Source organism: Amphibalanus amphitrite, unplaced genomic scaffold (assembly GCF_019059575.1).
Source record: "Amphibalanus amphitrite isolate SeventyFive unplaced genomic scaffold, NRLGWU_Aamphi_draft 001800F_arrow, whole genome shotgun sequence".
NCBI classification, from domain to species: Eukaryota; Metazoa; Arthropoda; class Thecostraca; order Balanomorpha; family Balanidae; genus Amphibalanus; species Amphibalanus amphitrite.
Window position 1 is genome coordinate 6,478 of NW_024883293.1, and position 26,413 is coordinate 32,890.

The following is a 26,413-nucleotide window of genomic DNA, read 5'->3' on the forward strand; positions in this document are numbered from 1 at the left end:
TCTTCCCGCAGATAGTTTTCTGAAGGATGCCGGCTCCGGTGCTGCTGCTGCTGCTGCTTCTGGCGACAACTCTTGCCGACCAGGACATGGACAAGGCCGTCTTCAAGGCGCGCGTAGAGGTGTGTAGGTGCCCCACTAGCCAACTAGGTGACCCAGAGCCGCGCTCTTGTACTAGTATCCCTCTAAATGGCGTGTTATATGACTTGCCCCCCCCCCCCCCGAAGAAGACGTTCCCAACTTTTAGCCTTCAACGCAGTGTTACTTTTGCTGGTAACTGTATGGTAGGTGTAAAATTTATAAAATTCAGATGATTGTAAGTTTTGTCGCAATCGACAGCTTTCCCGATCTCGTCGCGAAAAACCGAGGGAGAAGAGGTCCATCCAACCTCCTTATAAGCAGGGTTTCGGAGTCGTGGTAGCGCTTTTCCGACTCCGACTCCGACTCCGAGCTCCGGGTGACGGGTCGGAGTTGGAGGGACAAGTGATAGTCGGGTGACAAGTGATACGAAGCATTGAAAACGACACTTTATTAACCCGCGCCCTGCTGGGAGGTGTTTGAACACCCCCTCCGGCGGCGGCCGTTTTCGGCACACCTTATGCATCTTTTTTTGCAATTTTTTTGCTGAGGGGCCATGTCGATGCCTGAGGGCCGCACTCTGATTCCCTAGGGCCCTACGGTGATATCCTTGGCCCCATGCCGATTCCCGAGGACCCCACGCCGGTATCCGGGGGGGGGGGGCCATGTCGGTATCCGAGGGCCTCACGCCGATACAAAGGGGCCCCATGCCGGTGGCCGAGGGGCGAGGCCCCCTGCCGATTCCCGAGTGCCCAACGCCAATTTCTGAAGGATTCCACGAATAGGTACGTTTTGGGTAAGGCCGATCTCGAGGGCCCCATTCGGGACTCTAAAGTGGCCTCAACTGCCTGGCCGGCGTTGGGGTCTAGAACCTGGCAAGAGGCCTGCATGGGAGCTAAAGGCCGGCAGAGTTTCTAACTTGAATAGAGCGCGAATCGTTTTTAAATACATAAAAGGAGACTTATTTTAAAAGCATGTAACCTTTGATGAGAAAGAATATGACGGCGCATTTAGACAGTTAACCCGCGCCGGGCCGGTGCTCCGCGACTTCCGCGCCGGGCCGGGGGGGGGGGGGGTCTGAACACCCCCCGTCTAACTCGGCTCCTGGGCCACGTAGCGACACGCGGTAAGCGGCATTCGAAAGAGCGTCAAAAATAAGGACGAAAACTTGGGTCATTTTTTGGGTCAGATCAAAGGTCAGGTCGCCAGAGGTCATTAAAGGTCAAATGTTGTCTATTTCAACAATTTTGGAAACTGCCAACGGCTACCTCGGGAACCAATAGAGCTACAGCGCTGCGAAAAAGCTCATACGATAGCCCTTTTACAGACCTTTCTGAGTACTGTTCTCAGATTTGACCCCAGGTCAATGGTTTAGCCTCCAGAGGGCAAAAACTGTAAAAATAGCAGTTTTCACGAAAATGGTTTTTCGTCAATTACTTTTGACTCAAGAGAGCCACGACATTTCTTTTGGCAGCATCGTGTTCCTCTCGTCGAGACGCTTCGAATGAACTATTTGTTGACCTTGAAAGGTCATTTTGAAAATTTGACCTCAGGTCAAGGTCATGACCTGACTGGAAAGGGTCATGTTGCATATCAGTCGATCCGTGTCGTCGAGCTGAATACATGTCGGCCCCCCTATCGACCCAGTATCGCAGGCGAGCGCCCCCCGTGGGAAGTGAAGAGCGGGGTCACCATCAGCCTGGACGTGGGACCACTACCACTGAATGCGACTTCCACACAGAAGAGAGACGCGGCGACCTGTCACCTAGGTAGCCTGCCACAGTGCGCGACTTGGGTTTGGTCCGACGCACTATGGTTGGAAACGGCCTCACGGATGGCCATGGGCAATTTCGGAATATATGTATATTTGGGGTGTCATTCTGTTGAAAATTGATTAAATGTTTTCAATTGGGCAGAAAAAATATTTAGCTGCGCATTTAGTGTTCATTATCGTACGTAGAATCGGGAGTTTCTGATAGTGGCTTTTTTGGTGCGCCGTCAGAGGTTTAAACAACCGCGCTGGTGGTAGCATGTGGAGTACCTCAATGACGTTGTAAAACTGGATTATTATATATCAAAATAATCCTTGTTATGTTGGCTATCGAGTGGAGTGACTCTTTTTCCCATGCCTGTTCAAAATCAGGAACGGCATTGCATTCTGTTTGCAGTGTCACCACAGCAACATTTGCAAAATTACGTTTATGTTTCATTGGACATACAAAAAGTTCTCCATCGACCTCCATTGAGCTTTTTGGCTGAACAAATCTCTGTTCAATTCTGCGTGAGGGGAACCTAAAAGCAAACTGCGCACTTGTGCGCAAATTCGTCCATGAAGCTTCATCTCCCGAGGCGTACCTACCCGTCGCTTCGTTAGCAGCAGGTCGGCTCGTCAGTCGTGCAATGGCTTATCCTAATGAATGATGGTAAGAAGCAGGGTTGCGGAGTCGTGGTGGCGCCAAATCCGGTTCCGACTCCGACTCCGACTCCTGTCTCGTTGCCATGACTCCGGGCGACTCCGTCTCCGACTCCGGACCCCTGCCAGTGTTTCGGAGTTGTGATGGAGCTGTTCCGATTCCGACCGACTCCGACTTCCACTACGGGCTCCTGACCGACACCGACTCCGACTCCGACTCCTGGCTCGTTGCCACGACTCTGGGCGACTCTGACTCCGACTCCGACTCTGACTCCGACTCTGACTTCAACTCCGCACCCCTCGTAAGAAGTAACTGCTCGCCCCTGCACCTGGAGTATGGATATCGTGCAAACGTGTATGAATATCCTGGAGTATGGATATGGATATCCACTGACAGAACAGACATACAGACATGCTGTAAACGCCATTACACTGCCACTACCATGGCAAACCCAATGGCTATCTATGATTTTTGATCATCGTTCTACATTTTCCAAAATCTTGAACTGAATCTTGGCAATTTCTCGTGACTACTTCACGACCATGATGCATGCATTTCTGAAATTGATCTTTTTTCAACTAACCACGTACTCGTATGATAAAATGAATGTCACCATCGTGTTCTACGCCCAAAAGTACCCATAAAACATGTGTCATGGGCTGCGAATAGGTACCAGTTTTGATTTTCGGGGTTATGTGCTTACCTGATTGACTTGACTTTGACCCTGGCCTATGTTTGACTGACCCCTACATGGATCTGACACTCTTTTAGCACTTATATGAAGGGTTGTGCACAGTTGTGACAGAGTTTATGACGAGAGGCACCGATTGCGAGGTTTTAAAGTCCATGCTACTGAAAGCCTGATTTCAAGTGTTTGACCTGACCTTGACCCGAACGGTGATCTCGAAATTCAACTTTCAATTATTCATCTGAATTGTCTCGTCGTGTTCTCGTTTGCCGCCTCGTGCGTTTCGCTGCGCCTATTGGTTCTCGAGTTATCGGCTGGGGGCGTTGAACGCCTCCCCCCGGCAAACGGCGGGTGGGGAAATACCCCAGGGCCCAGCAAACTGCCGGGTTAATCAGACGCATTTTTTGTCATTTTGATCGTCATTTTATTTCTTACTTTTTTGCCCAATCTAAAAATAAATCATTAATACTTTTTCTCCAAATTTTTGACCCTTTTTGACAAATAGTAGAACACTGTGCGTCACTACGTTGATATTTCTCGCCCTAAAGCATAACAACAATATCCATTCAGTATAGCAGTGTTCAAAACATAGTTATAGAAGACATAATTGAACACCAGCTATTAGGTACTTTATTTAATGGGAGCTTTCGAAAGCTATGCAGCTTTCTTCGTCAGCCTTGGTACAAAACACTAAAACAGATCCATATGAAATTGAACAGTTACATTAGACACCACAAAAAGCGAAAATGGCGCATCTGGATATTTTTTTTTAAAGTATCCTTTTTCAAAAAATATCCAGATGCGCCATATTCTTTCAAACAAAGACCGTTAAATGAAATAGCGTTTTCACATTTGACAAGTTTCTTGTGTGTCTTTATAAGCTTATTTACTGTTTTTTTAAGATCATTAGAAAGAGAAGGCAAAATAGATCCAAGGCATTAGATCTAAGGGGAGATGTCATTAGGTATATTTTTACCGACGCGTTTCGAATGTAAACATGACACTCATTTTCAAGGTACAGTAAAGCCCGTTGTACACGGGCAACTCTCGTCGGCAACTCCCAGCAATCGGTTGCTCGGCGACAGCCTTTTCTGTTGCTCTGGGTTGCTGAAGTGCTGCCAAATGCTATTCAGGGTTGTTCAAAAATTGCCCAATATGTCGGCAACATCCGACGATCGCCGACGGTCGCTGAGCGTGACGTCACGATAATTATAACCAATGGACGAGCTGTTGCTCTCGATCGCCGAGAAGTTGAATATTTTGAACTTTCTGGCTGTTGCTGCGGTGTTGCTGGCTGCTTCTGCTGTACGAGCATGCAGCTATGGAGCAGCAAATACAGGGTGGGGCAGCATAATCGGGAATAAATATCAAACGGGATTATTTGGTCATGAATTTAAAAATATAGCTCCAAGCACTATTTTAACAACATCCCATCAATCGGTCACCTTTTACCTATCCCTCATCCTATTTGACCGCCCTTCGCGTCGATGACCTTCTCAAGGCGGGTCCAAAAGCACGCGCATGCACGTGCAACCTCCTGCTTGTCCATGATCGCCCATCAGCTTCGTACCTTGCACTGAAGACCGTTTTTACTGATGATAAGTTGTTCATTAAACTTCTACCAAAAAACGCTCCATATAAAGAATTTGGTCGGATTTAAATCGGCGGAGTTGAAGGACCAGAAGTTTTTGGTTCATCTCAGGTGGAGGTGCCCTACACAATAACATGTCGTCCTCACTGCAGTACCAGCACGGACAGAGTCCTCGTAAGACGTGATCTGGACCGTCAGTGATCCTCTCTTCCGACGACTCCACGTGAGTCTGCCAGAGTGTGGATGTATTTACCAGAGGTGCTCGTTTTATCCGGGCTCGATGAAGTAGGGTGCACCACGTGCACCTCCCTTGAAGACCACCCATAGGTCCATCACCTCAACAGGATGTTTACTTTGCATGACCGCTGCAATATTCTCGATACAATCCCCTATATGGCATGCCATTCTTTTTTATCGTATTCCAGTCGGTGATAAGATTTTTGGTCGCTGAAGTTTTGAACATTGTTTCTTTTTAATATGCTCAAGAGCTTCTTCCTTATATTCAAGTGAGTCATCTTGTATGTCCTCTGCTAAGAGTTATTTTACGACGATTACGTTAACTTTTTGTCCTAAGTATCCCCACACAATCCTTATCGTCCGTGATAACACGTTGATCTGTCCAGCAACCTTTACGTGGAATGGCATTGTTTTAAACAAAATGTTCTTGTTTTACTCGTTTAACATTAGTGTCTATGGGCGCGCGCAAAGCACTTGGAGCACCGTCGAACTATTTTGCTGCTCTTTTCCAGGAAGTTGCATGCTCATGGATGTAGTCATGTCAGATGATGCACAACTTTTGGGCGTTTCATTGCCATGATATAATTTATCAAAATAATGCCATGCCTACTCATGACCAGAGCCCAAAAAGCATTCCCGATTATGCTGCCCCACCCTGTAGGTAAAATATTCACAAAATACCGTCCTTTTATATTTTTCAATGCCGATTACTGGTCAGGATATCTGAAAGGGATTTTGACAGGTTGGATATTGGTCTCAATTCTGATTTATTGGTGGGGATGATCAGTGCCGGAGAAACCGTGGGGGACCGTCCCCCGGACCCCATTAATTCCATTTTCTGGGGGGACCTGGGGGCATAATATGTAACGAAAGTGGCCCTTTTTACTTATGTTTTAAAGAAAATTAATCACTTGGGCCTGTATTGGTGTTCTAAATCTCATTCCAAATATCGGAGCCCTATATCAGTGAGTAGATCTCAATAAGTCGGAGTTCACAGCAAGCTAGTGGGCCCAGTCTGAAGCTTCCAGAAATCTTCGTATGGCATTTCTTCGTCGCGCAATTCTTCGTCCGCAAATCTTCGTCGGCGCATTTCTTCGTGTCGCATTATTTCGTCTCGCATTTCTTCGTAGGCGCAAATATTCGTAGCGCATTTCTGGGCCCATGAAGGGAGCTGTATGACCCCTGAAAGCACCCATTCAATAAAACAATCGCTTTGGACTAATTATCATTTTAGTGATTATCAACCCATGCCACAGATAAACAACATACACAAGCTACTCCAACCTTTGATATTTGTTTTAACTTTTAATACCACGTTTTGGCATTAAAAAGATAGTGACATCACTAGCGAACGATGGCACAGGCAAGCTGTCATTAAAACATATCGATACATATATAATATGTAGAAAACTTTAATATCCAACGCCAGCCCATAAACCTCAAAACACATCTGCGTCCGGTTGCCGGTGGGCTCTGGAATGCCGGTTGTCGAGAGTCGCCCAGTTCCTCGGCGTTACGTAATTGTGACGTCAGCAATGTGAAAGCAAATTCATCGGTGTTGCTAGGAGTTGCTCGCATGCTGCCACCGGTTGCTGGGCGATCGGTTGCCCAGAGTCGCCGAGCAACCGATTGCTGAGAGTTGCCGGCGGAAGTTGCCCGTGTACAACGGCCTAAAGTCCGCTCAGAGGTTTTTCATGCACCAGCATATTCTTGAAAAACAAAATATTCATTATGAACAATTCGCGAGCGATAATCACTAATTCGACTTTCACCATAGAAATTCACATGATCACAAAATACAAAAAGTACATCTATATCATTGCCTTGCTGGCCGTCACGACTAAAGCTACCTAACCTATCCTTCGTCATCAGTGTATCGTGTGTCGTTCTCAGAGTCGTGAGTGTGGTGCGTGTGACGAGGGTGTAGGGTCTGTTGTTTTTTCCCCCAAAGTGCGAGTTTTTCCAGCCTCTGGTTCCTTTGGTGGTTGATGGCGGGTGCATAGTCACGGATGTAGATGGCTTCAATGATTTCAATTCGCTTGGGGTCGTGGTTTGAGTGTATGACGGTAGTGTTATCTACTAGGTAATCTACACATGGAAGAAGAACACAACACAACACTCACACGACAACACCTAGTAGATAACACTACCGTCATACACTCAAACCACGACCCCAAGCGAATTGAAATCATTGAAGCCATCTACATCCGTGACTATGCACCCGCCATCAACCACCAAAGGAACCAGAGGCTAGAAAAACTCGCACTTTGGGGGACAAAACAACAGACCCTACACCCTCGTCACACGCACCACACTCACGACTCTGAGAACGACACACGATACACTGATGACGAAGGATAGGTTAGGTTGCTTTAGTCGTGACGGCCAGCAAGGCAATGATATAGATGTACTTTTTGTATTTTGTGATCATGTGAATTTCTATGGTGAAAGTCGAATTAGTGATTATCGCTCGCGAATTGTTCATAATGAATATTTTGTTTTTCAAGAATATGCTGGTGCATGAAAAACCTCTGAGCGGACTTATTGTACCTTGAAAATGAGTGTCATGTTTACATTCGAAACGCGTCGGTAAAAATATACCTAATGACATCTACCTATGAGCCTTGGATCTATTTTGCCTTCTCTTTCTAATGATCTTAAAAAAAAACAGTAAATAAGCTTATAAAGACACACAAGAAACTTGTTAAATGTGAAAACGCTATTTCATTTAACGGTCTTTGTTTGAAAGAAGACTTACTGCCTAATTTTACGAATATATATATATATATATATATATATATATATATATATATATATATATATATATATATATATATATATATATTTACACTGTTTGTTGAACGTTATCGCAGCTTTGGCCTCAGTTGACCTCAGGTCACGTGACCTCGAGGTCATCATGTATATCATTCGATGTGCCTTGACGAGCTGAACACAATGAGACCATCCGCGCGACTGTATCTTGTTCCTGTACGGAGTTATTGGCAAAAAAACTTTGGTGACTTTTGATGACGTCACATGACCTTACAGCTGCCCAACAGCAAAACAGACCTCAAGGTAGCTTGGTCCCGTAGCTCAGTTGGTAGAGCGTTGGACTCCGCGTGGTGAGAGCACGCGTTCCCGGTTACAACAGTCCGGGTTCGAAGCGCGACGGGCGCTTGACATTTATGGGCCTCCTGACAGGTATGGTTGCGGTTGGTGGCAGGCCGTAGCCAGGTGAAGTCAGTGAGGGGACCGGCCGTGCGCGGCTATGTGCGCACGTTAAACTTTGGACTCTAAATTCTGCCATAGAACTGGAATTGCGCGATCGGAGGGTAGAGGGCAGGGTCACCGCAACAAGCTTTGCTTAGCGGTGGCTCTGTCCTTGTGAATCCTTCCCATCAAAAGGTTCGGACTAAATTTATAAAAAAAAGTTAGTGAAGGTTGATCGTATATGAAGTCATGCATGGTTTATGGGGCCATTCCGACCCGTTTTAGTGGTAAAAACGGGGAGTTGATTTTTTTCCCATTGACTTATGATGGGGAGGTCGAGAAATTGACCTGACCTTAGGTCATCGATATTAAAATTCCGAGATATACAAATTGTAGCTACTAATGACCTTATAACATCCTGGGACTTTCAAATTCCAAGGCCTCCGACATCTACTGTAGCTCTGGCACGGTGACAAAGTTGCAAAAAAGTGACTTGAGGTTGAGTCATTCAAAGTGACCTGGTGACCTGACCTTAAAGGCCGCCGTCCACTGTGCGGAACGCGTGCGGTCCGTACGGAATTTAACACAGAATCCTATGGGCGCATCCGGTCCGTACGGAAATCGTGTGCGCTCCGTCCGGACCGCATCCGAACGGCAATCAGCTGTTGATTTTCCGTCAGCTCTCCGCATGCGTTTCGGATGCGGTTGCTACGGAGACGGAAGAGTGATGTCCGACGCGTTGAACTTTTCTGCGGAAAACGCATCCGGAACGTCCGGAACAGACGTGGTTTGGGGCCGTATCGGAGTCAAACATTGTGAATTGTACGAAGAATTGGAACTCGATCATCATGAAGTAAGTAAAAATTATTTCCTTAGAATGGCAAGAGTATTCGCTGCTGGTTACTTGCAATATTTTATTTGGTAATAAGTGATAGGAAACATTTATTAGCTCTCCGCATCCGGACCGCATCCGGACCGCATCCGGACCGGATGCGGCCAGCGTGCGGCGACATTCCGGACGGACTCCGGACGGAATTCCGTCGCAGTGGACGGCGGCCTTAAAAGTTAGGAGGTTCAAACTTGCACACCATGTGTAAAATTGATGAGAGAATGCTAGTAGAACCACCAACCACTAGTACCAAGCTACGCGCCGCCGTTTTCCCGCTATCTACGAAAAACCTCAGGGGGCGGATATCCGCCTGCCCCCGTCGGTGCGCGGGTTAATGAATGGTATACCTACCTACTCAAATATTTTCGTGACCCCAGTGACATTTTTATTGAGTTTTTGAAATTTGAATGAACTTCACTCGGTAACTTTCTCTCCGGCTCGACCGGCGGACATATGGTATGGAAATATGGTATATGGCTCCAAATATGGTATATGAACCAATAATGGTATGTCATCACAATGACATACCATTACCATACGGAGGGCAATGGTATGTATGCCGCCACCGGAAAGGGGCGGCATACATACCATTTTGAGGGCGGTGGTATGTATGTCGGCATACATACCACCGACACTGTAAGGGGCGGCACCATCACTTTGAGGGGCGTCTCGGATGGTTTGAGAAGCGGCACCATTATGTATAAGAAGGGACGCTACAGAAAATTAGAGGGCGGCAACATTGTATTGATGAGTTCCTCCAAAAGTTTGAAGGGCGCCACTGACACTGTAAGGGCGGCACCAGCACTTTTAGGAGCGGCAACATCATTTTGAAGGCCGCCACCGACTCGTTGACAGGAGACACCATCACATTTAGGGGCGTCACTGGCACTTTTTTGAGGGAGGCACCATCACATTGAGGGGCGCCACGGATACTGAAAGGGGCGGCATCATCTTCTTGAGGGGCGGCATCATCTGCTTGAGGGGCAGCTCCATCACAATGACGGGCTATGTGAAACCTAGAAGGGCGGCACCATTATATTGGTGGGTTCCTCTGACACCTCGAAGAGCGTCACTGACACTATAAGGGGCGGCACTGACACTTTAAGGGGCGGCAGCATCATTTTGAGGGGCGCCACCGACTCGTTGGCGGGCAGCACCATCACATTCAGGGGCGGCATCATCTTCTTGAGGAGCGGCATCATCTGCTTGAGGGGCGGCTCCATCACAATGAGGGGCTATGTGGATACCTAGAGGGGCGGTACCATTATATTGATGGGTTCCTCCGACACTTCGAAGTGCATGGCTGACACTATAAGGGGCGGCGCCAACACTTTAAGGGGCGGCAGCATCATTTTGAGGGGCACCACCATAGTTGGCGGGCAGCAACATCACATTCAGGGGCGCCACCGGCACTTTGAGGGCGGCACCATCACATTGAGGGGCGCCACCGATACTGAAAGGGGCGGCATCATCTTCTTGAGGGGCGGTATCATCACATTGAGGGGCTCCACAGATGCTTAGAAGGGCGGCACCATTACATTGAGTGGGGCTACTAACAGATTTAGGGGCGGCACTGTCACATTGAGTTGCGGGATCATCACTTTCTATAGACGGCTGCTTCACTTTAATAGGCGGCATTATCATTTCGGAGGGCAGCAGCCTCACTATGAATGACGGCACCTAGCCTGCATGTGCGTGCTGCATCCTAGAGGGGGCGGCAACTGGGTCGGCAAACGGCTGTCACTGGGTCGGCATTCCCCGTGACTGGGTCGGCAATAGCCGACCCAGTTAACATGTTAAAATACGCCCTGTTTTTTTACATCTGAAGTGGGGAAGCTCCATGCCTGAACATGGCGCGACATTTGGCTTCCAACAGATTTGGTTTCCAAAACAAACCCGTTCATGGCCATTTGGTTCACGGCATCCAGTTTTTGTAATGCTAGAATATTACCGCAGTAGTACTCTACGCTAACGGTTGTCTTTGGGCCATCATATCAAGCCGAATGAGTGCACCGTGACTCAAAATGTCTCATAATTTGATTTTCGACGGGTGCCTGGCCGTCTCCGCTGTTGGTGCGTTGTAGCCATCTGACGTTCACACACGCCTTTTTCGGGCGGTTCAAATGACAGAATGCCTTCGTTAGACCACAATGTGCTTCAATATACTTTTGTGTTGTACCTATATGTTATGTTTTTGGGATGAATTGTAGCGATTTGCGCTGCTTTTCCCGTATTTTTCGCATACTCGTATTTTTCAGGCGGAGGACCCCAAATTCCAAAATTTTGTCAAGGATAGTGGTGCAAAGTAGGCTGATGTTTTGTAGATAATCTTGATCTATCGTTTAGCTAGTTTTTAGCTAGCTCGGTGACGTTTGTTGTCCATGACAAGCAACCACTCGCTTGACAACTGGTGTATGACCCTTTTTGGCCGAGCTCAAGCTTGTCAATTAGGTTTATCTCTTGCTCTCTCTGGCTTCGTTAGCTGATATAATTGCGCTGTGTTCAATCCTAATTCCTAACTGCTTGCAGATGAGCTGCTGAAGCTCTCCAGCAAAAACCATGCCGAAAGTCCCTTTACAAAGTTGAGAACGGGAGTGGATTTACCATGGTTGCCTATTAGTGGCTTAAGCTGAAAACGGAAAGGGCTACTCTTACTTGACTGGATAATAATTGACTCGAGTCGTGACCGTTCACCAAAAGCACACAGTCCCTAAGCTCGATAGCTAAGGGATATCTGATAAAAGTATGATGCTTGTATATCATTAGAATCGAGCGCACTCGTTCTTTTAGCCAGAAAATAAATGTTCGGGTAATTCTGGGACACCCTGTACCTGACCTGAGCCCGGCGCGATATGGGACAGGCATACGGGGGTTCGGCTCAGCGGAGGCAATGCCCACTGGTGGTGGGGACTTTTGTAATAGACCTACTGTACCCTACTCCTACATTACCCCTACTCTTCCCCTGCCCCTGCCCTTACCCCTACAACTACCCCACCCTACCCTATAAATACCCGGTATTTAGTGGTACTGACTGAAGTGTCCAAAGCTCAGAGTATGCTACTTTTACTTGCTACATTAACTACTTTTACATCGCACGTTGGTTGGTAACGAGGTGTGTCTGGCGCCTCCGGCAGAGCTGCGGCGGATGACGGCTGAACCGGCTTCCGGAGGTGAAAAAATTCATCTACGAAGACATTCCCATGTTCCATAACGTTATCTTCAAGGCAGTGCCCGGCGCGGCGCCCGAGGCCGTTCTGCTGAACAAACTCGACCAGGTACGATGCGTCCCGAGACCCGCACACTGGACACGTGCGTCCCGAGACCCGCACACTGGACACGTGCGTCCCGAGACCCGCACACTGGACACGCTCTTTTACCAAGAATGAATGGAAAGCTCTTAGCCTTACACAGTCACGGGTGTATGTACATGTGTAAGCTTTTCATGCTTCGCGGTTCACGTTCCTGATCCTGACCGAATGTGACCCCAAGTTATTCAAGGGCGTCTTAGTCATCTTTGCTCTCATTCATGTTCGTCCGTTCATTTTATATTGTACGTTGCTGCAATAACAAAAACACATCCCATCACTCTGTCTTAAGCTCGACCTTCAGCTCTCCCCCCCCCCCGACTCCCTACTCTGAGTCGTTGCCAAGCAACCGTTGGCATGACAACCAATCTGGGCACTCCGATTGGCTAAGGTTTCCCGCCATACCGGGATCACGGATTGTGAAGGATGCTCAGTTGCAATTGCATGCAACTGGCCTCGGGGCACCTCTCCCGAGGTGGATCCACAATCCACCTACATCCCCCCATCGTCAAATCAAGACCTGGGCTCGCGCTTGAAGAGACGAGCATGCCTCGCAAGGGCCACATACGCACACAAGCACGATTAATTTAACATGTAACACACTGCTCGTTAGTGCACAGCTCGCGAACGAAAGCGATCCATTGTGCAGAGCATATTGCACATCTCTGGCGTACGAGCGGCGGACGCGATACATTATTAACATACGCGACAGAAAATACACAAGTGGCAATACACAAGCAGTTCATAGCACATGATCACACCCCTCGAACGCCCTTTTGATTGGCTCGCTACCGATATGGGATCCCTCTTAATCGGCATTGGCTGCGCATGACTCCAACCAGTCGGGGTGCTTACGAGTTAACAGGAATCATGATTTATTGCCGTTGTGACTCCGTGCCAGCTTAGTGGCGCTCGCACAAGAAAACTATGTACATAATACACATATGTGTCAAACGACTCGGCTACAATCTCACATTGGGTTGAAGCGGTCTGGAGGATGTCGGTGGCGCGTCGATCTCCGGGGTGTCGGCACGGGCAACGGCGACCTTTTAACCTGTTGGGCTTCAATTATCTGCGAACCAACTGACGTACTCGGGTCCCACTCAGATCCTGAGCACCGGTCATCAGTCTCTGCCGCCGTCTGATCCTCGGACTCGACCTCGTTCCCCGAGTCACTTACCGTGGCCCGACTCGTCCCAGGTGCACCCGCAGTGCTGCCGGTACACGGTCCGCCAGCGGGGTCGCTGGGCTCTGGATGGGTAGCGCTCAACATCTGCTTGTCAGTGCTTACCGAAACGCTCCTATCCCTTACCACAGCTCTCTCGCTCGCTGTCTGGGGTGGTCTGGGGTGTGCGACGCCGGGTCCTAGCTGTTGGACTTAGCCGGTTGTGGTGCACTATGATTGTCCTTCGTGAGCCCTCTAGCTGCACCCGATAATTCATGTCGCTCACTTTGGCCTTAATGATAGCGGGTTTGTATGGCCGGATAAACTTATAGTACTGCCCTCGCGGTACTACTCCTCGGTGGAGCTGTCCGGACGGTGGAGCTGTCCAGGGGAAATCAGCTGTCCAAGCTGATTTCCCCTGGCAGCCTGACACTTCTCCCGAACATCAATTCATGTGGGGAAAATCTAGTGAACGGTGGACCTGTGACCGATATCCCAGCATCAGAAGGGGCAAATGCTCATCCCACTTGTCATGGTCACTCGTCTCCAGATACTTTGACAACATTGCCAAAATGGTTCTGTTGACCCGTTCCACTACTCCGTTGCCCATTGGGTGACAACTGCTGATCGTTGACCGTTCTATTCCCAACATATCGCATGTTTTAGTTAAAACGTCGCCCACGAAAGAACCTCCTTTGTCAGAGTGAATTCGCGAGGGTAACCCGAATCTGCTAATGAAATCATTCACCAGCATCCTAGCTACACTGAGTGCCGTGAGATCGCGCAGAGGGTACACCTCACACCACCGAGAGAAGTAGTCAACAACGACTAAAAGATGTTTATTGCCGTTTGTAGTGCACGGCAGCCCCGAAAGAATATCCATTCCCACCACCTCCATTGGTCGGGATGCGGACAACTGGCCTAACGAAGCTCTCGGTGCAGGAACTGGAGGGTTTCTCGTCTCGCACCGCTCGCATTGATCGCAGAATTCCTGCGCATCCCGCCGAACGGATGGCCACCACATCCGAGCTCTGATTTGTGCGATCAATTTATCAGCTGCAAAATGGCCACCTGACGGGCCACCGTGCGTCGAGCTGAGCACCTCCCGTACCAGTGTCTGTGGTACCACCACCTGCAACTGATCCTCATCTGAGGGACGCCTGCGATAAACCCGGTACAAAACGCCGCCCAGTAGCCGCAATTTGGCCCAGTGGGAGAGGTAGGGCACGCTGTGCTTTAACGCTTTCTTATGCGGCTTCTGTCCCCGCGAGAGGTGGTCGGTAATCTCCGCTATCGCCGCGTCGCTTTGCTGTTCATTCTTAATGAAACTCAAAGACCAGTCAAGGCAGTGAATCATGCGGCGACACTGATCCTCTTCGGTCTGTGTCGCGACGTCAGCCGTCGGCTCGGGTCGGCGGCTGAGGGCGTCTGCTGCAGTATTCTCCTTCCCCGGTTTGTAAGCGATGTTAAATGAATACTGACTGAGAGTCTCTAACCAGCGCGCCAGCATCCCTGAAGGGTTTTTGAATTGCATCAGCCACTGTAGGGACGCATGATCACTCCGTAGCGAAAAACGTTTTCCAACCAAATATGGATGGAACAATCGCACAAAGACAACAACACTTAACATTTCCTTTTTAGTGACACCGTAATTTTTCTCGCTTTTTGACATTCGTCTGCTACCATAGGCTATGAGTCGCTCCTTTCCATCCTGTCGTTGCAGTAACACGGCTCCTACCGCGTCATCTGAAGCGTCACACTCTAAAATGAACTCCCCTACATCCTTGTCGAAACGGGGCAAGGCGAGAACTGGTGCGCTGCACAGCGCGTCTTTTAGCCGGTCAAACGCTGCCTGAGCATCATTACTCCAAATGAATCGTACGTCTTTGTTTGTCGGACGGAAAAGAGGGGCTGCTAGGGAAGCGAACCCTGATATATATTTCCGGAAATAGGCAGCGAGGCCCAGAAAACTTGCCAGCTGCTTAGCAGTTTTAGGCACGGGCCACTGTCGAACTTTCTCGACTTTGACGGGATCGGCCCTCAGACCGTCCTCTGACATCACATGACCTAGGAAGGTCACACTGGGCTGGAACCAGAGACACTTTTTTCAAATTCAGTGTCAGACCTGCATCGTTCAGTCGACCCAGAACGGTATCTAGATTGGTCAATAGCTCATCGAATGAACGACCATGTAGCATGACGTCATCAAAATAGCTCAGAACAACTTTGGGTGAGAGATCAGCCAAAACAATGTCCAACAATCGGGCGCACGTGGCTGGCGACCCGGACAGACCCATGGGCATACGCCGGTGGCGGTACGACCCGAATGGCGTCACAATAGTAGTCTTGTCACGATCTTTGGGATCGAGACACCTGATAGAACGCCGAATTAAAGTCGAGGACTATGAAAAGAGAGCTCCCCGCTAAAGCCTCTAACGTGTCGTCTATCTTGGGGATATGGTACGCTGGAACAGTAGTCTCAGCATTCAACCGTCGGAAATCAGCACAGATGCGTAACTTCCCGTTCCGACGCCTCACTAGACAGATAGGAGACGCCCATGTCCCTTCCGATTCCTCTAGGACTTCCTGGGTTACCAGTTCATCGAGAGCACCTTTAACTTCCTCCCTGAGATGTGGAGGAATGCGACGTGGAGCCTGACGAATGGGAGCGCAGGAGCCGGTGTCGATAGAGCGGGTTACCAGTTCAGAATGTCCCAAATGACCGCCAAACATCGACTCGTACCGCCCCAATACGTCCCAAAGTCGCTCTTTTTGCTCCCGAGATATATTACTGCCCTCTAGAGTTACTTCCCCCTTGAAATCGGGCGGTTTGTCCTGTGGTCCTGTGGCTAGCTGACACCGCTGTTCCACATCGGACTCCTCGACAAACCCAACTTCCAACTGAGCCAACTCAGAGCGTCTCGGAACTGAAATCGGCTCAGAACTGATATTTCGGACGGCAACTGGAACCGAATCGCTTGAAACATTCACTAAAGCACTAACAATTTCTAAATTCTCGATTTCCAGGATTGGCTCTACCATTGCGGGTCCCCTGTAATCACAGTTGGGCAAAAATCCACGTAAAATGAGCTCAGCACCCGGCGGTACTGAAATGTCTTTTGCGTTCACGACTTTCCCTACTGAGACTGCTTCAACCGAAATCGATCTCACCGACTCAGCGGGCGCCAAGATAAGACAGCGCCGTTTCATGTCAATGACACACGGACACACGCGCAAAAATTCTAGACCCAGCAGAACGGGAACATCAATCTTGTCAGAAACATAGCACGGTACCGTGTACTGCAAGTTTGCTATTTCAAAGCACAAAACTACACGTCCTAGCAGTGGAAGAGCTTCTTGCGATGCTGTGTGGGCTACGGTCGCCGTGGGCTGAATGCGTGGTGCGCGGGGCAACATATCTAAGGCAGCTTTAGATATAACATTTAAATTCGACCCCGTATCAAGCAAACACGAACCTGCGACACGAGCCGTAAAGGTCATAGACGGACTTAGGGGAACATGTTTGCTGGCTGTGGCTCCGGAATCTCCCGGAACCTCTGCTAGTTTCCCTGACCGCGCTCCCGGCACATCGACTGCCGATGTCCCTTTTTGCCGCACAGTGAGCAGCTATCGTTCCGATTGGGACATGTCCGTTTTACATGGCCTGACTCACCGCAAGTCCAACAGACTCTGGGGCTGTCTGTCCGACGATCAGATGGCGGGCGAGGATCTGACCTGGCTCGAGCTGACCTTTGACCCGGAGCCGATGTCACCGGCCGGCCGACATCCCGAGAGATGACGCAGCCAGCTGACTCTCCAGTTCGCTCACCCTCCGTTGCTTCTCCATCCTAGTTGACCTTCATCCTCCCAACACCCAATCCTGTCCCCTAGTGAGAATCCTAGCCACACAAACCAACCATAACAATGCAACCCATCGATCAAAGTAAAAGTTAAAGTTTAAGAAATCAAGGAGGTGCCGATACAAAGGCTAAACCTCCGAAAACCATCGCATCGCATCGCATCGTTGGAGCTGCTGGATCAAATCAGAGTCAGAGCGATCGAGCTGTCGCACGGAGGCGCCAATATCACCAGCTGCCGAAGCGGCACTCCTGATATTGCGTACTTTTCCTACCGCATCCTCAAAGCTAGTGATCCCCGCTAGGGTGGGTCGATAATCTAGAATCGATGGGAGACAGCAATATTTTATGGCGCTGATTCAATATTAGGGTGGGTCAAGATGGGGGTCAATCTCTCGGATTTTGGGGAGACAGCACTTTTTTGTGTCCCGTGGTCCACTAGCATCGATTGCTCCCCATATAAGTCCTGAATACGTCGTATTTGGTACGCTAGAGTGATTTTTCTGATGTAAAAATTTCGCTAAAACAGGTCAAAAGTTTTTCGCTTATAACTTTTGATCTAGTTAAGATAGAGCAAAAACAAAAGCACCAGTGAACTCAGCACGCCAAGGCGCGTCGAATGATATACTTGTTTGCTTGCTTAAGTGCACTTAAACAGTTAAGCACATCTTAAGTACAACTTAATTCTTAAGAACGGTGGAAATGCTTAATGTTGCATATCATTCGACTCGGCTGTTCAACAGGAACATAATGATACCATTTTGAAAGCTTTAAATTTATTATGTGACAAGTTGTTGGCACAAAAGTCATTTGACCTCAGTTGACCACCCTTGGATAAGCACACTTAACAAAGAAGCACCAAGTGACATAATGTTAAGTACTGTGGTTTCAAAGCACAAAAGTGATAGAACGAAGCGGATCTCTCCAGTATTCTCCAATTTGAATATTTTCCCGTAGGCTTAACATCCTACGACGTAACGACCTCTAACTGACCTCAGGTCAGTGACATAAAAAAACGAACTGTATGGTATATAACTTGGTGAGCTTACCACATCCTGAAAGTTTAAAGGAAATCAGTCCAAGACTCCAAAACTGTGAGTTGGACAGGTGCACAAAGAAAGTTGAAATTTGACCATGGCCTTGCACCGGTTTTTCGAACTGGTGACCTGATCCAAAGTCATACGGACCTGAAATTTTCAGGTCATATGTAAAAAGGCTGCCCCATAGGCTGCGCCAAATTTGGTGGCCATTTTTACACTATCTTTAAAAAACCTTAGGTGGGGTTGCATCACCCCCCCCCCCTGCCAGGGCGAAGGTTTAAGAGAGGGGCGACTCTTCCTATTATTCGGCATCTTCTCCGTCACGGTCGTCCTGTTCTAGCTCCTGGCCCCCCTCCTGGTCTGAGAGAGCCGGAGGCGACCACCGGAGGAGGTAGCTACTGATGTTCTGCCTGTTGATCCTGGAGAGACAGAGCTTGCATGGCCTGCGCGTCGTAGCCATTTCCCTAATCTCTGCTTCCGTCAGCCGATGAAGGTGATCTATGAAGCGGCGCGGCCGAGGAGGTGAGGGCTGCAGCTGTGTTACATCCAATGTCGGCGGACCCTGGTATTCGTCGTCAGAGTCGGTTTCAGACGGTTCTGTAGAGGCCTCCGGCCAGTTGGCACTCGAACTCCTGCCCAGAATACTGTCCAGGTCGGGCAGTTCGGGCAGGCAGGAGGGCGACAGAGGCAGCGGCCGTGGCGAGGGAGTCAGCAGCTGGTGCAGGTCAGGCAGCGACTCAATCTCATCGATGGTCTGCTGCGACTCGGCACTGATGAGAGAACCTGCTAGCGAGAGCGAATCATCGCTGGGGCTCAGAGCCTCATTCATAGGTGCAGGTGGTGCCTCATCTGCTGGGACGTCAGCCAGGTGCGGTCGCTCTTGAAGCTGAAGCGGAGAATCCGCTGACTGTTGTTGACGAGGGACGAGCCTCTGGAGGATTGTATTGTATTGTATTGTAGGGGCCCTGCTTCCGGCTGCCAAGCCGGGAGGGCCCCTGCGGGGCCCGGCACGCGAGCTCCGTCGGGGCGGGGGAGGATCGGAGGGACCGTAGCTACACCCCGCACCGTCGCGTGCCAGGCCGCTATGATGCTGTTGATGCGTACCGCCCGCGGCGGCCGCTGCCTGCCTCTTACGACAGCGGCGGCGACTGGCAGCAGGGCCGGGGGCCACACTCCCGGCATACTGTACCGAAGGGGCCGGAGCAGGCGGCAGGTGCAGCACAGGGGCGGGCGGCAGCAGCTGGACTCCCAGCTGCTGCAGCTCTAGATCCGGGAGAGCCGTAAGGGCGGCCGCCCAGCCGCCGTGGCCGACGATGACAAATATCTTCAGCCTGTTTGGGAGAAACTGAAAGTCTTGGATGTCGGCGGGGACCTGAGCGGTAGCTGGCAGAAGTAGGTACCCGTATCTCCTGCCGGTCCCTGGTCTGGTAGTTGTCGTTGATGAGTCGTTGGGCTACCAGAAAGTCCCGCCACTGTTGGTTAAACATAGGCGGGGGGAGCGGGCGCTGGCTGGTCGAACCCAGGCGCGGTGTCGAATATCTGGTTCGACGGCTGGGAAGAGCGAGCGGCTGCAAAAGCGCCGCCACTCGACGGGCAAGCTGAAATACTTGCATGTTTGATGTCTGCATTTGTTACGTGATTTGACTTCCCTCTTGTATTGGTTTTTAGAAATCTAACCCTGAGCTGGCCTGTCTGGATAGGTGGCGCCACTATCGCCTTGGGTGGCATTCGTGATTAGAGAAAATCTTATCTAGCGTACCAATTATTGGGTTAAGGGCAAATATTTTGTTATCGATCATCATATATGTCCAAAACTGCCCGAAACTGTTCATTATCTGTGTCACAATTTTCATGCACCGAAATGTCTTTCCGAGCGGTTCTTGCGACGTGGCGATGTGTCGAGGAGGCGGACACACGTGCTACAGAAAATTTGGCGCTCGAGGTACCGAGAGTACGTTCTGAACACGTCCGTACGTTTTTTTCTCAATATCGCGCTACCTGCCTATGGAACTCGCTCCCCGCTGACGTTCGAGAATCGCAATCATCGGCGCTGTGTCGCAAACGCTGTAGGAAGCACCTCAACGTTAGGTACTAGTCTGGTGTCACTTTTATTGATTATATTGATAGCGTGATGATGATAGCTGTATGAACTTACTGTATTTGACTCTTGTACTGAAAAGCCATGTATATGGAGTTCCAATCGAAATAAATGATGATGATGATTCACAGGGGGCCTGCTCTCTACAGAGGGCCTCCTTTTTACAAAAGGGCATCTTTTTTACAGAAGGCCTCCTTTTTGTAGAGGGCCTCCTTTTTGCAGAGGGCCTCCTCTCTACTGGGGATCTCCTCTCTAAGGGGGCCTCCTCTCTACACAGGGCCTCCTACCCACAGAGGGCCTCCTCTCTACTAAGGAGTCAGAGGGGCCCTAGCGTTAAGACACACACACACTAGTGGTTACTCACAGGAGGTGAGAAGGACAGGGGCGGTCGCAGACTTGGCGTATGGGGGGGGGGGCAACTTGGCAAAGAGGCCCCTGCACTGACCCGGGGGCCCGGTGCTAGCTTAAAGGGGCCCACGGCCGTAGTGCATGGGTGCAGAAATCTAGCCATGGCCGGTGAATCGGGGGGGGGGGGGGGGTAGGGAGCGGCACCCGAGCGGAGGCTCATTGCCAGCTTTGAACCGGCTAACTTAGCCATTTTCGAAGATATCGTGCTAAAACTTTTGACAGTGGGTCATCGGTATGTGTTCAATCACATGTGTTCCGTTTCTTATTTTTACTTGAGCACAAATGTAAGTTTTGAAGACCATCACAGTAGCAAATGCATCGAAAGATGGATAGTAGTGAGTGGGCAAAATATCCTGAGGGCTGTTCACGGGCACCGCACACTGCTGCGTGCGGTGGGTGCGGTGGGTCCAGCAGGCGTGGGGGTAGGGGATGGGTAGGCGGTTCTGACGTCACGGCTGTGTGCGGTGGACGGTTTCCTGTGGCCGGTCCCGACCGGGTGTGCGGTCCGACCGCACACAGGGCCCGTGAACAACCCTCTGAATTTGTCGTGCTGCATCGAAAGTAGTGTTGATGAGAAAAGGGGTTTTTATTCCAGATTATTTTGGGTGCAGAATACATTGTCTGCACCCACTGGAGAATTATTGTTGGTGCAACTGCATCCACTGCACCCATGGTTCCTACACTTATAGGCCCATGGATAACGCTTCGGCGATACCTATCGCATAGAGGCTGCAATGTGGCCCTTAGAGTACAGTGTCAGACCCCCCCAGAGGCCGGCGTTGGAGCCAAGGGTCAGCGAAGGGCCTCAAAGGCCCCAGATGGGGCCCCAGAGGCTAATGTGGGCCCTCAGAGGCAATTGCGTGATGCCCTAAGGTAAGTATTGGGCCCCCATAGAACATAATAGGGCCATCAGTGGCCGGTGTAGAGACCTCATAGGTAAGCTGGGGGCATATAGAGGCAAGTTTGGGGCACCTAAGAGGCTAGTGTTGGGCCTCAGATGTCGGTGTGAGGCCCTTAAAGGTAGTGTGCCAGCTTTCTTGGACCATATGGAGTTAATGACCCGGATAAGGAGAACCGGATTTTTAGAACTTATCCATACCTTCAAAACTTATGGAAACGTCTTAAATTCTTCAAATTTTGAGTACCCCAGTGCGAAATTCGCCCCGACGGGTTGTCGGTCGTACCCCAACCACATTTCACACCCCTATGAACAATAAATGCACACACTAAAATCGCTATTACCGATAGGCTCATCCAATCAAGTTTCGATAAACCCGTTCATCATCATCTCCTGCGGTTTCGAACACGCCTGTTAGGTGGCTTCTGATGCTCGTCGAGGTCGGAATTTCCAAATACGCGTGGTGCGTCGGGCCGCGCGCTCTGACTTCGGCCAAGAAAAATGCGTCAGCTGATCATTGTCATTTCTGCCACTTGCGTGTGGTGTAATGGGGTCATAACTTAAGAGACGGCTGTTTCATATCAATTATTTTACATAAAATCATATTTCAAACCACAAATTAATGTTCGACAGCCAAATTTAAGAAACAATACCAATACAGGCTTACAGTTTAAGGCTCGACATTGTGTTGTCTACGATTAGACAGCTGATAACTCATTCCCGTACGTCGTATGGTCGTAACACTATAATGACCTTTGCTTATTGTCACAAGTGCGCCGCATTCGCGATTGTTGCCCGACGCCTGTTTGCAGGTGAGCCCACTACAGTTGTTATACATATCTAAAAACCGATAAACTTTTAGGCGAAAAAGGCACTATTCCAGGCCCATTTTTGATTTTTTTTGCGATATTAGGTAAAAACAGAAGCTTCTTATCCTAGGAAAAATAAAACGGGAAATCTTTCAAAGGTGGCACACTACCTTTAAAGACCGGTATGGGTCCTCAGAAGCCGGCATCGATCCTTCAGGAGCCAGTACGGGGCCCTCAGAGGCACATCAGGGTCAGCTTGGGTCCCAGAGACAGAAATGGGACCATCAGAGGACGGTGTGGAACCTTTAAGAGGCCGGTTTGGGCCCTTAGAGGCCAGTTTAGGGCCCTCAGAGACCAGTACAGGGCCTGCAAAGGGCAGTTTGAGACCATCAGAGACCGACTTGGGCACTCAGATGCTAATGAGTAATGTTGGTCATTACAGGCCAGCATGGGACCCTCAGAGGTTAGCGTGGGGCCCTAAAAGACCGGCATGGGTCGGCGTTGGACCCCAGAGGCTAGCCTCAAAGGCCAAAGATGGGCCCTCAAAGGTGATGCGGGCCCTAAGAGGCCGGCATCGGGTGTTCAGAATCCAGTGCGGGGCCCTCAGAGGCTAATGTGCGCCCTTGCAGCCCAGCATGAGGCCCTCAGAGGTCAGAATGGGGCCCTGAAAGACTGGCATGGGCCGGCGTTGGACCCCAGAGGCTAACAGAGGGCCCTCAAAGGCCAAGATGGGCTTTCAGGGCCCTTAGAGGCCGGCATCGGGTCTTCAAAATCCAGTGCGGGGCCCATAGAGGCTAATATGCATACGATATGTCCCCCACGTCCATTCGCAACCCTGCCGCGCCTCCGGTCAGTTACCGGGGTTACATGAGCAAGTAAATGCGTGTCAGGAACGGATTTTCCTATTCGCTCACCATTGTAGTCCGTTTGTAATGCGTATTAACTCTGCTCATGTAACCCCGAGCAGTGACACCACTAAAGCCGTCATGGCGGAGCGCCGGGCTGCACTTCGTGACGGTGACCGTGAGCTCTACAAACAGCTGAACCGACAGGTGCGCAGCAGCATACTGAGGGACAGCAGGAGCGCGATCCGTGACATCCGTGACGTCACGATCCGTGACGGATCCGTGACGGTAGAGCTCACGGTCACCGTCACGAAGTTAGCCTCCGCACCGCCGGCCGCCGCCTGTCTCGCGCGCTGGTCAACCCGCTAGGCACGTACCAGGGATCCGCCCTCGGGCCTCTGTTGTATAGCATTTACAGTAATGACAGTAATGACAAAGTGACGGTGGACCCATCAAGCCTGACCGAGGAAGAGCCTGCTATAATTTGAAAGTCAGCGAACCAATTGACCTGAGGAATGGACGAGAATGTCAATTGCTCCGGTGGATCAAATTTAGCAGGCCCTTCCTCAGTCAGGCTCGATGGATCCACCGTCACTTTGCGCGGTACTTTTAAGACAGACTATACGTCGAGGATGCCAATTCCAACATCATTCAGTACGCTGATGATACACAGGTTTTAGTCACAGGTCCAAAGCATACGATGCCGCTCAACATTTCGAATATGGAGCGCAGTTTAGCTGCTCTTTCATGGTGGTTTCGAAAGAACGCCACGAAGCTCAAGGCCAGCAAAACTCAACTTATTGTTTTCGGCTCTCGTCCTAACCTTAGACTCCTGCCGCCGGTAACGGTAACAATTGACGACACTTTGATCAGAGAGAGCCCAACAGCCAAGAACTTGGGCGTCATTTTCGACCGACATCTGTCATTTGATAGCCATATTGATCATGTGGTGCGAAAGTGTTCAGGTATTCTGCTGTCGCTGTGCCATGCCAAACATGGACTACCAGCTGAGGTGTTACCTCGACTCATAGACGGTCTCGTCATGTCCTCTATTCGCTACTGTGTATCGGTGTACGGGGCAACCAGCGGTCAGCTTGTCCAGAGAATTCAAAAGTGCATAAACTTTTGTGCCAGAGTCCTATCGGGCAAGCGCAAATATGACCATATCAGCGACACGCTGAGGTCTCTGGGCTGGCTGTCTGCTGGTCAACTCCATCAGTATTACACTCTGACGGCCTTGCGCAGGCTGTCTGACATGTCCGAACCCGAGGAGCTAGCTGCATTGTTTGTCAGAAACAGCGAGGTGCACGAGGGCCAGAAACCAGCTCCATCTGCCACGCATCCGGAACGAGTACGGGCGGAGGCGCTTTGCCTACAGGGCAGCTTCCCTCATGAACTCTCTTCCGTCCCATGTTTGTGATTGTCGCGGCAGTAGAAAGCAGTTTGGGGCTGCCCTCAAACGCCACATGCTCTCCAATACCTGACTGTCCGATTTTTACACTGATGGTGTTGTGTTTGTGTGTTTGTGTGTGTGAAGTGTGTATGACAACCGTGCCAGCATTCTCAATTTAGTCGTCCCCTGTGTTCTATTCTTGTATGACGAAAACATGTAATAGCCTCTTTATAGAGGATATGTTTGATATGTTAAATAAATAAATAAATAAATAGCGGCGGAACACCCTCAATTAAGGGGGGAGGGGGCACTGCTCGCTTTTGGTCCCATTCTTTCCATGCAACGCCCATAGGGCTAACGTTAAAATGCCAAAATCAAAGGGGTGCACGGTGCCCCGGTGCCCTCCCCGTTCCGCCGCCTATGCTAATATGTGTCCTTACAAGCCAGCATAGGACCCTCAGAGGTCAGTGTGGGGCCCTAAAAGACTGGCATGGGCTGGCGTTGGACCCCAGAGGCCAGCGGAGGGCCCTTAAAGGCCAAGATGGGCCCTCAGAGGCCGATTCGGCCCTAGCTTTCAGGCTGGTCAGAGGGCCCTGATTGTTCTGACGTCATTTTTTTTTTTAGATTCCCGTGAATTTCGTTCGCCTCCGACGTGATTTTGGCCAACGTGGGCCTGGGGCCTCCTGAAAACCCCAAGGGAGGAGTGGGCGCCCCTTCCGCCCCCCCCCCGTTGACTACGTCCCTGAATATGTAAAACATTTCAATAAATAAATTGTGTGCCCTTTCACACCCTAATTGTGGGTTGATGACCATTTCTTGTAATAATATAGGTGTCCCCAACACCCCACATTGGGGTGCTAAGGGACAGTGATAAAAAAATAATAAAAAGACCCTGGCTACTGAGAAGCGGCTGTGTCCTGTACTGACTGTCCTGCCCTGTACTGATGGGTCCCGTGGCGCCGCTCTTTCCGACAGGTGGTGGAGCGTATCCCTCTGGAAAAACTCAGCCGAAAGGCCTGCAACGCGCTGCTCACCGAGCGCGGCTTCTTCCGGCGGCAGAAGCACGACGAGCCGGTGCCGGAGCGCTACCAGCACGGCCCGTACGGGGCCGCCAGCCACCAGGAGCTGTAGGCGGCGGCGGCGGCGGCGGCGGCGGCGGCGGCGGCGGCGGCGGCGGCGGCGCTGGCAGCGCCCGATGACGCGCCGCTCCGAAGGGCCTCCGGGCTTGGGGCGGCGCCGATGTAGCGTGGCCAGCGCCCCCTCCAGGCCTGCAACCGCATGCCTCACCGCACCAATTTGAGTTTAACGAAATTGGAGGGCTGAGGTCATATTTTCTTCATAATGATTATCTGTTGGTGAGTCGATGTATTTGGTATCAAATTTGGTGACAGGATCACGATATTTTGGATTTGTAGTTCTGGAAGTACACATTTTTACAGCGCATTCAGGCGCCAGTGCACCCGTTCCATTAATATAGCTCTTTTTTCCAAA

The 26,413-nt window shown here is 50.2% G+C and overlaps 1 protein-coding gene across 1 annotated transcript; it reads left to right on the forward strand.

Moving 5' to 3' along the window:
- LOC122375233 (selenoprotein M-like) lies at nucleotides 1-26,413 on the forward strand. The gene is made up of 3 exons (XM_043354502.1): nucleotides 1-119; nucleotides 12,239-12,379; nucleotides 25,898-26,413. The coding sequence occupies exons 1-3, from the start codon at nucleotides 27-29 to the stop codon at nucleotides 26,051-26,053; spliced, it is 390 nt and encodes a 129-aa protein (XP_043210437.1). The 5' UTR covers nucleotides 1-26; the 3' UTR covers nucleotides 26,054-26,413.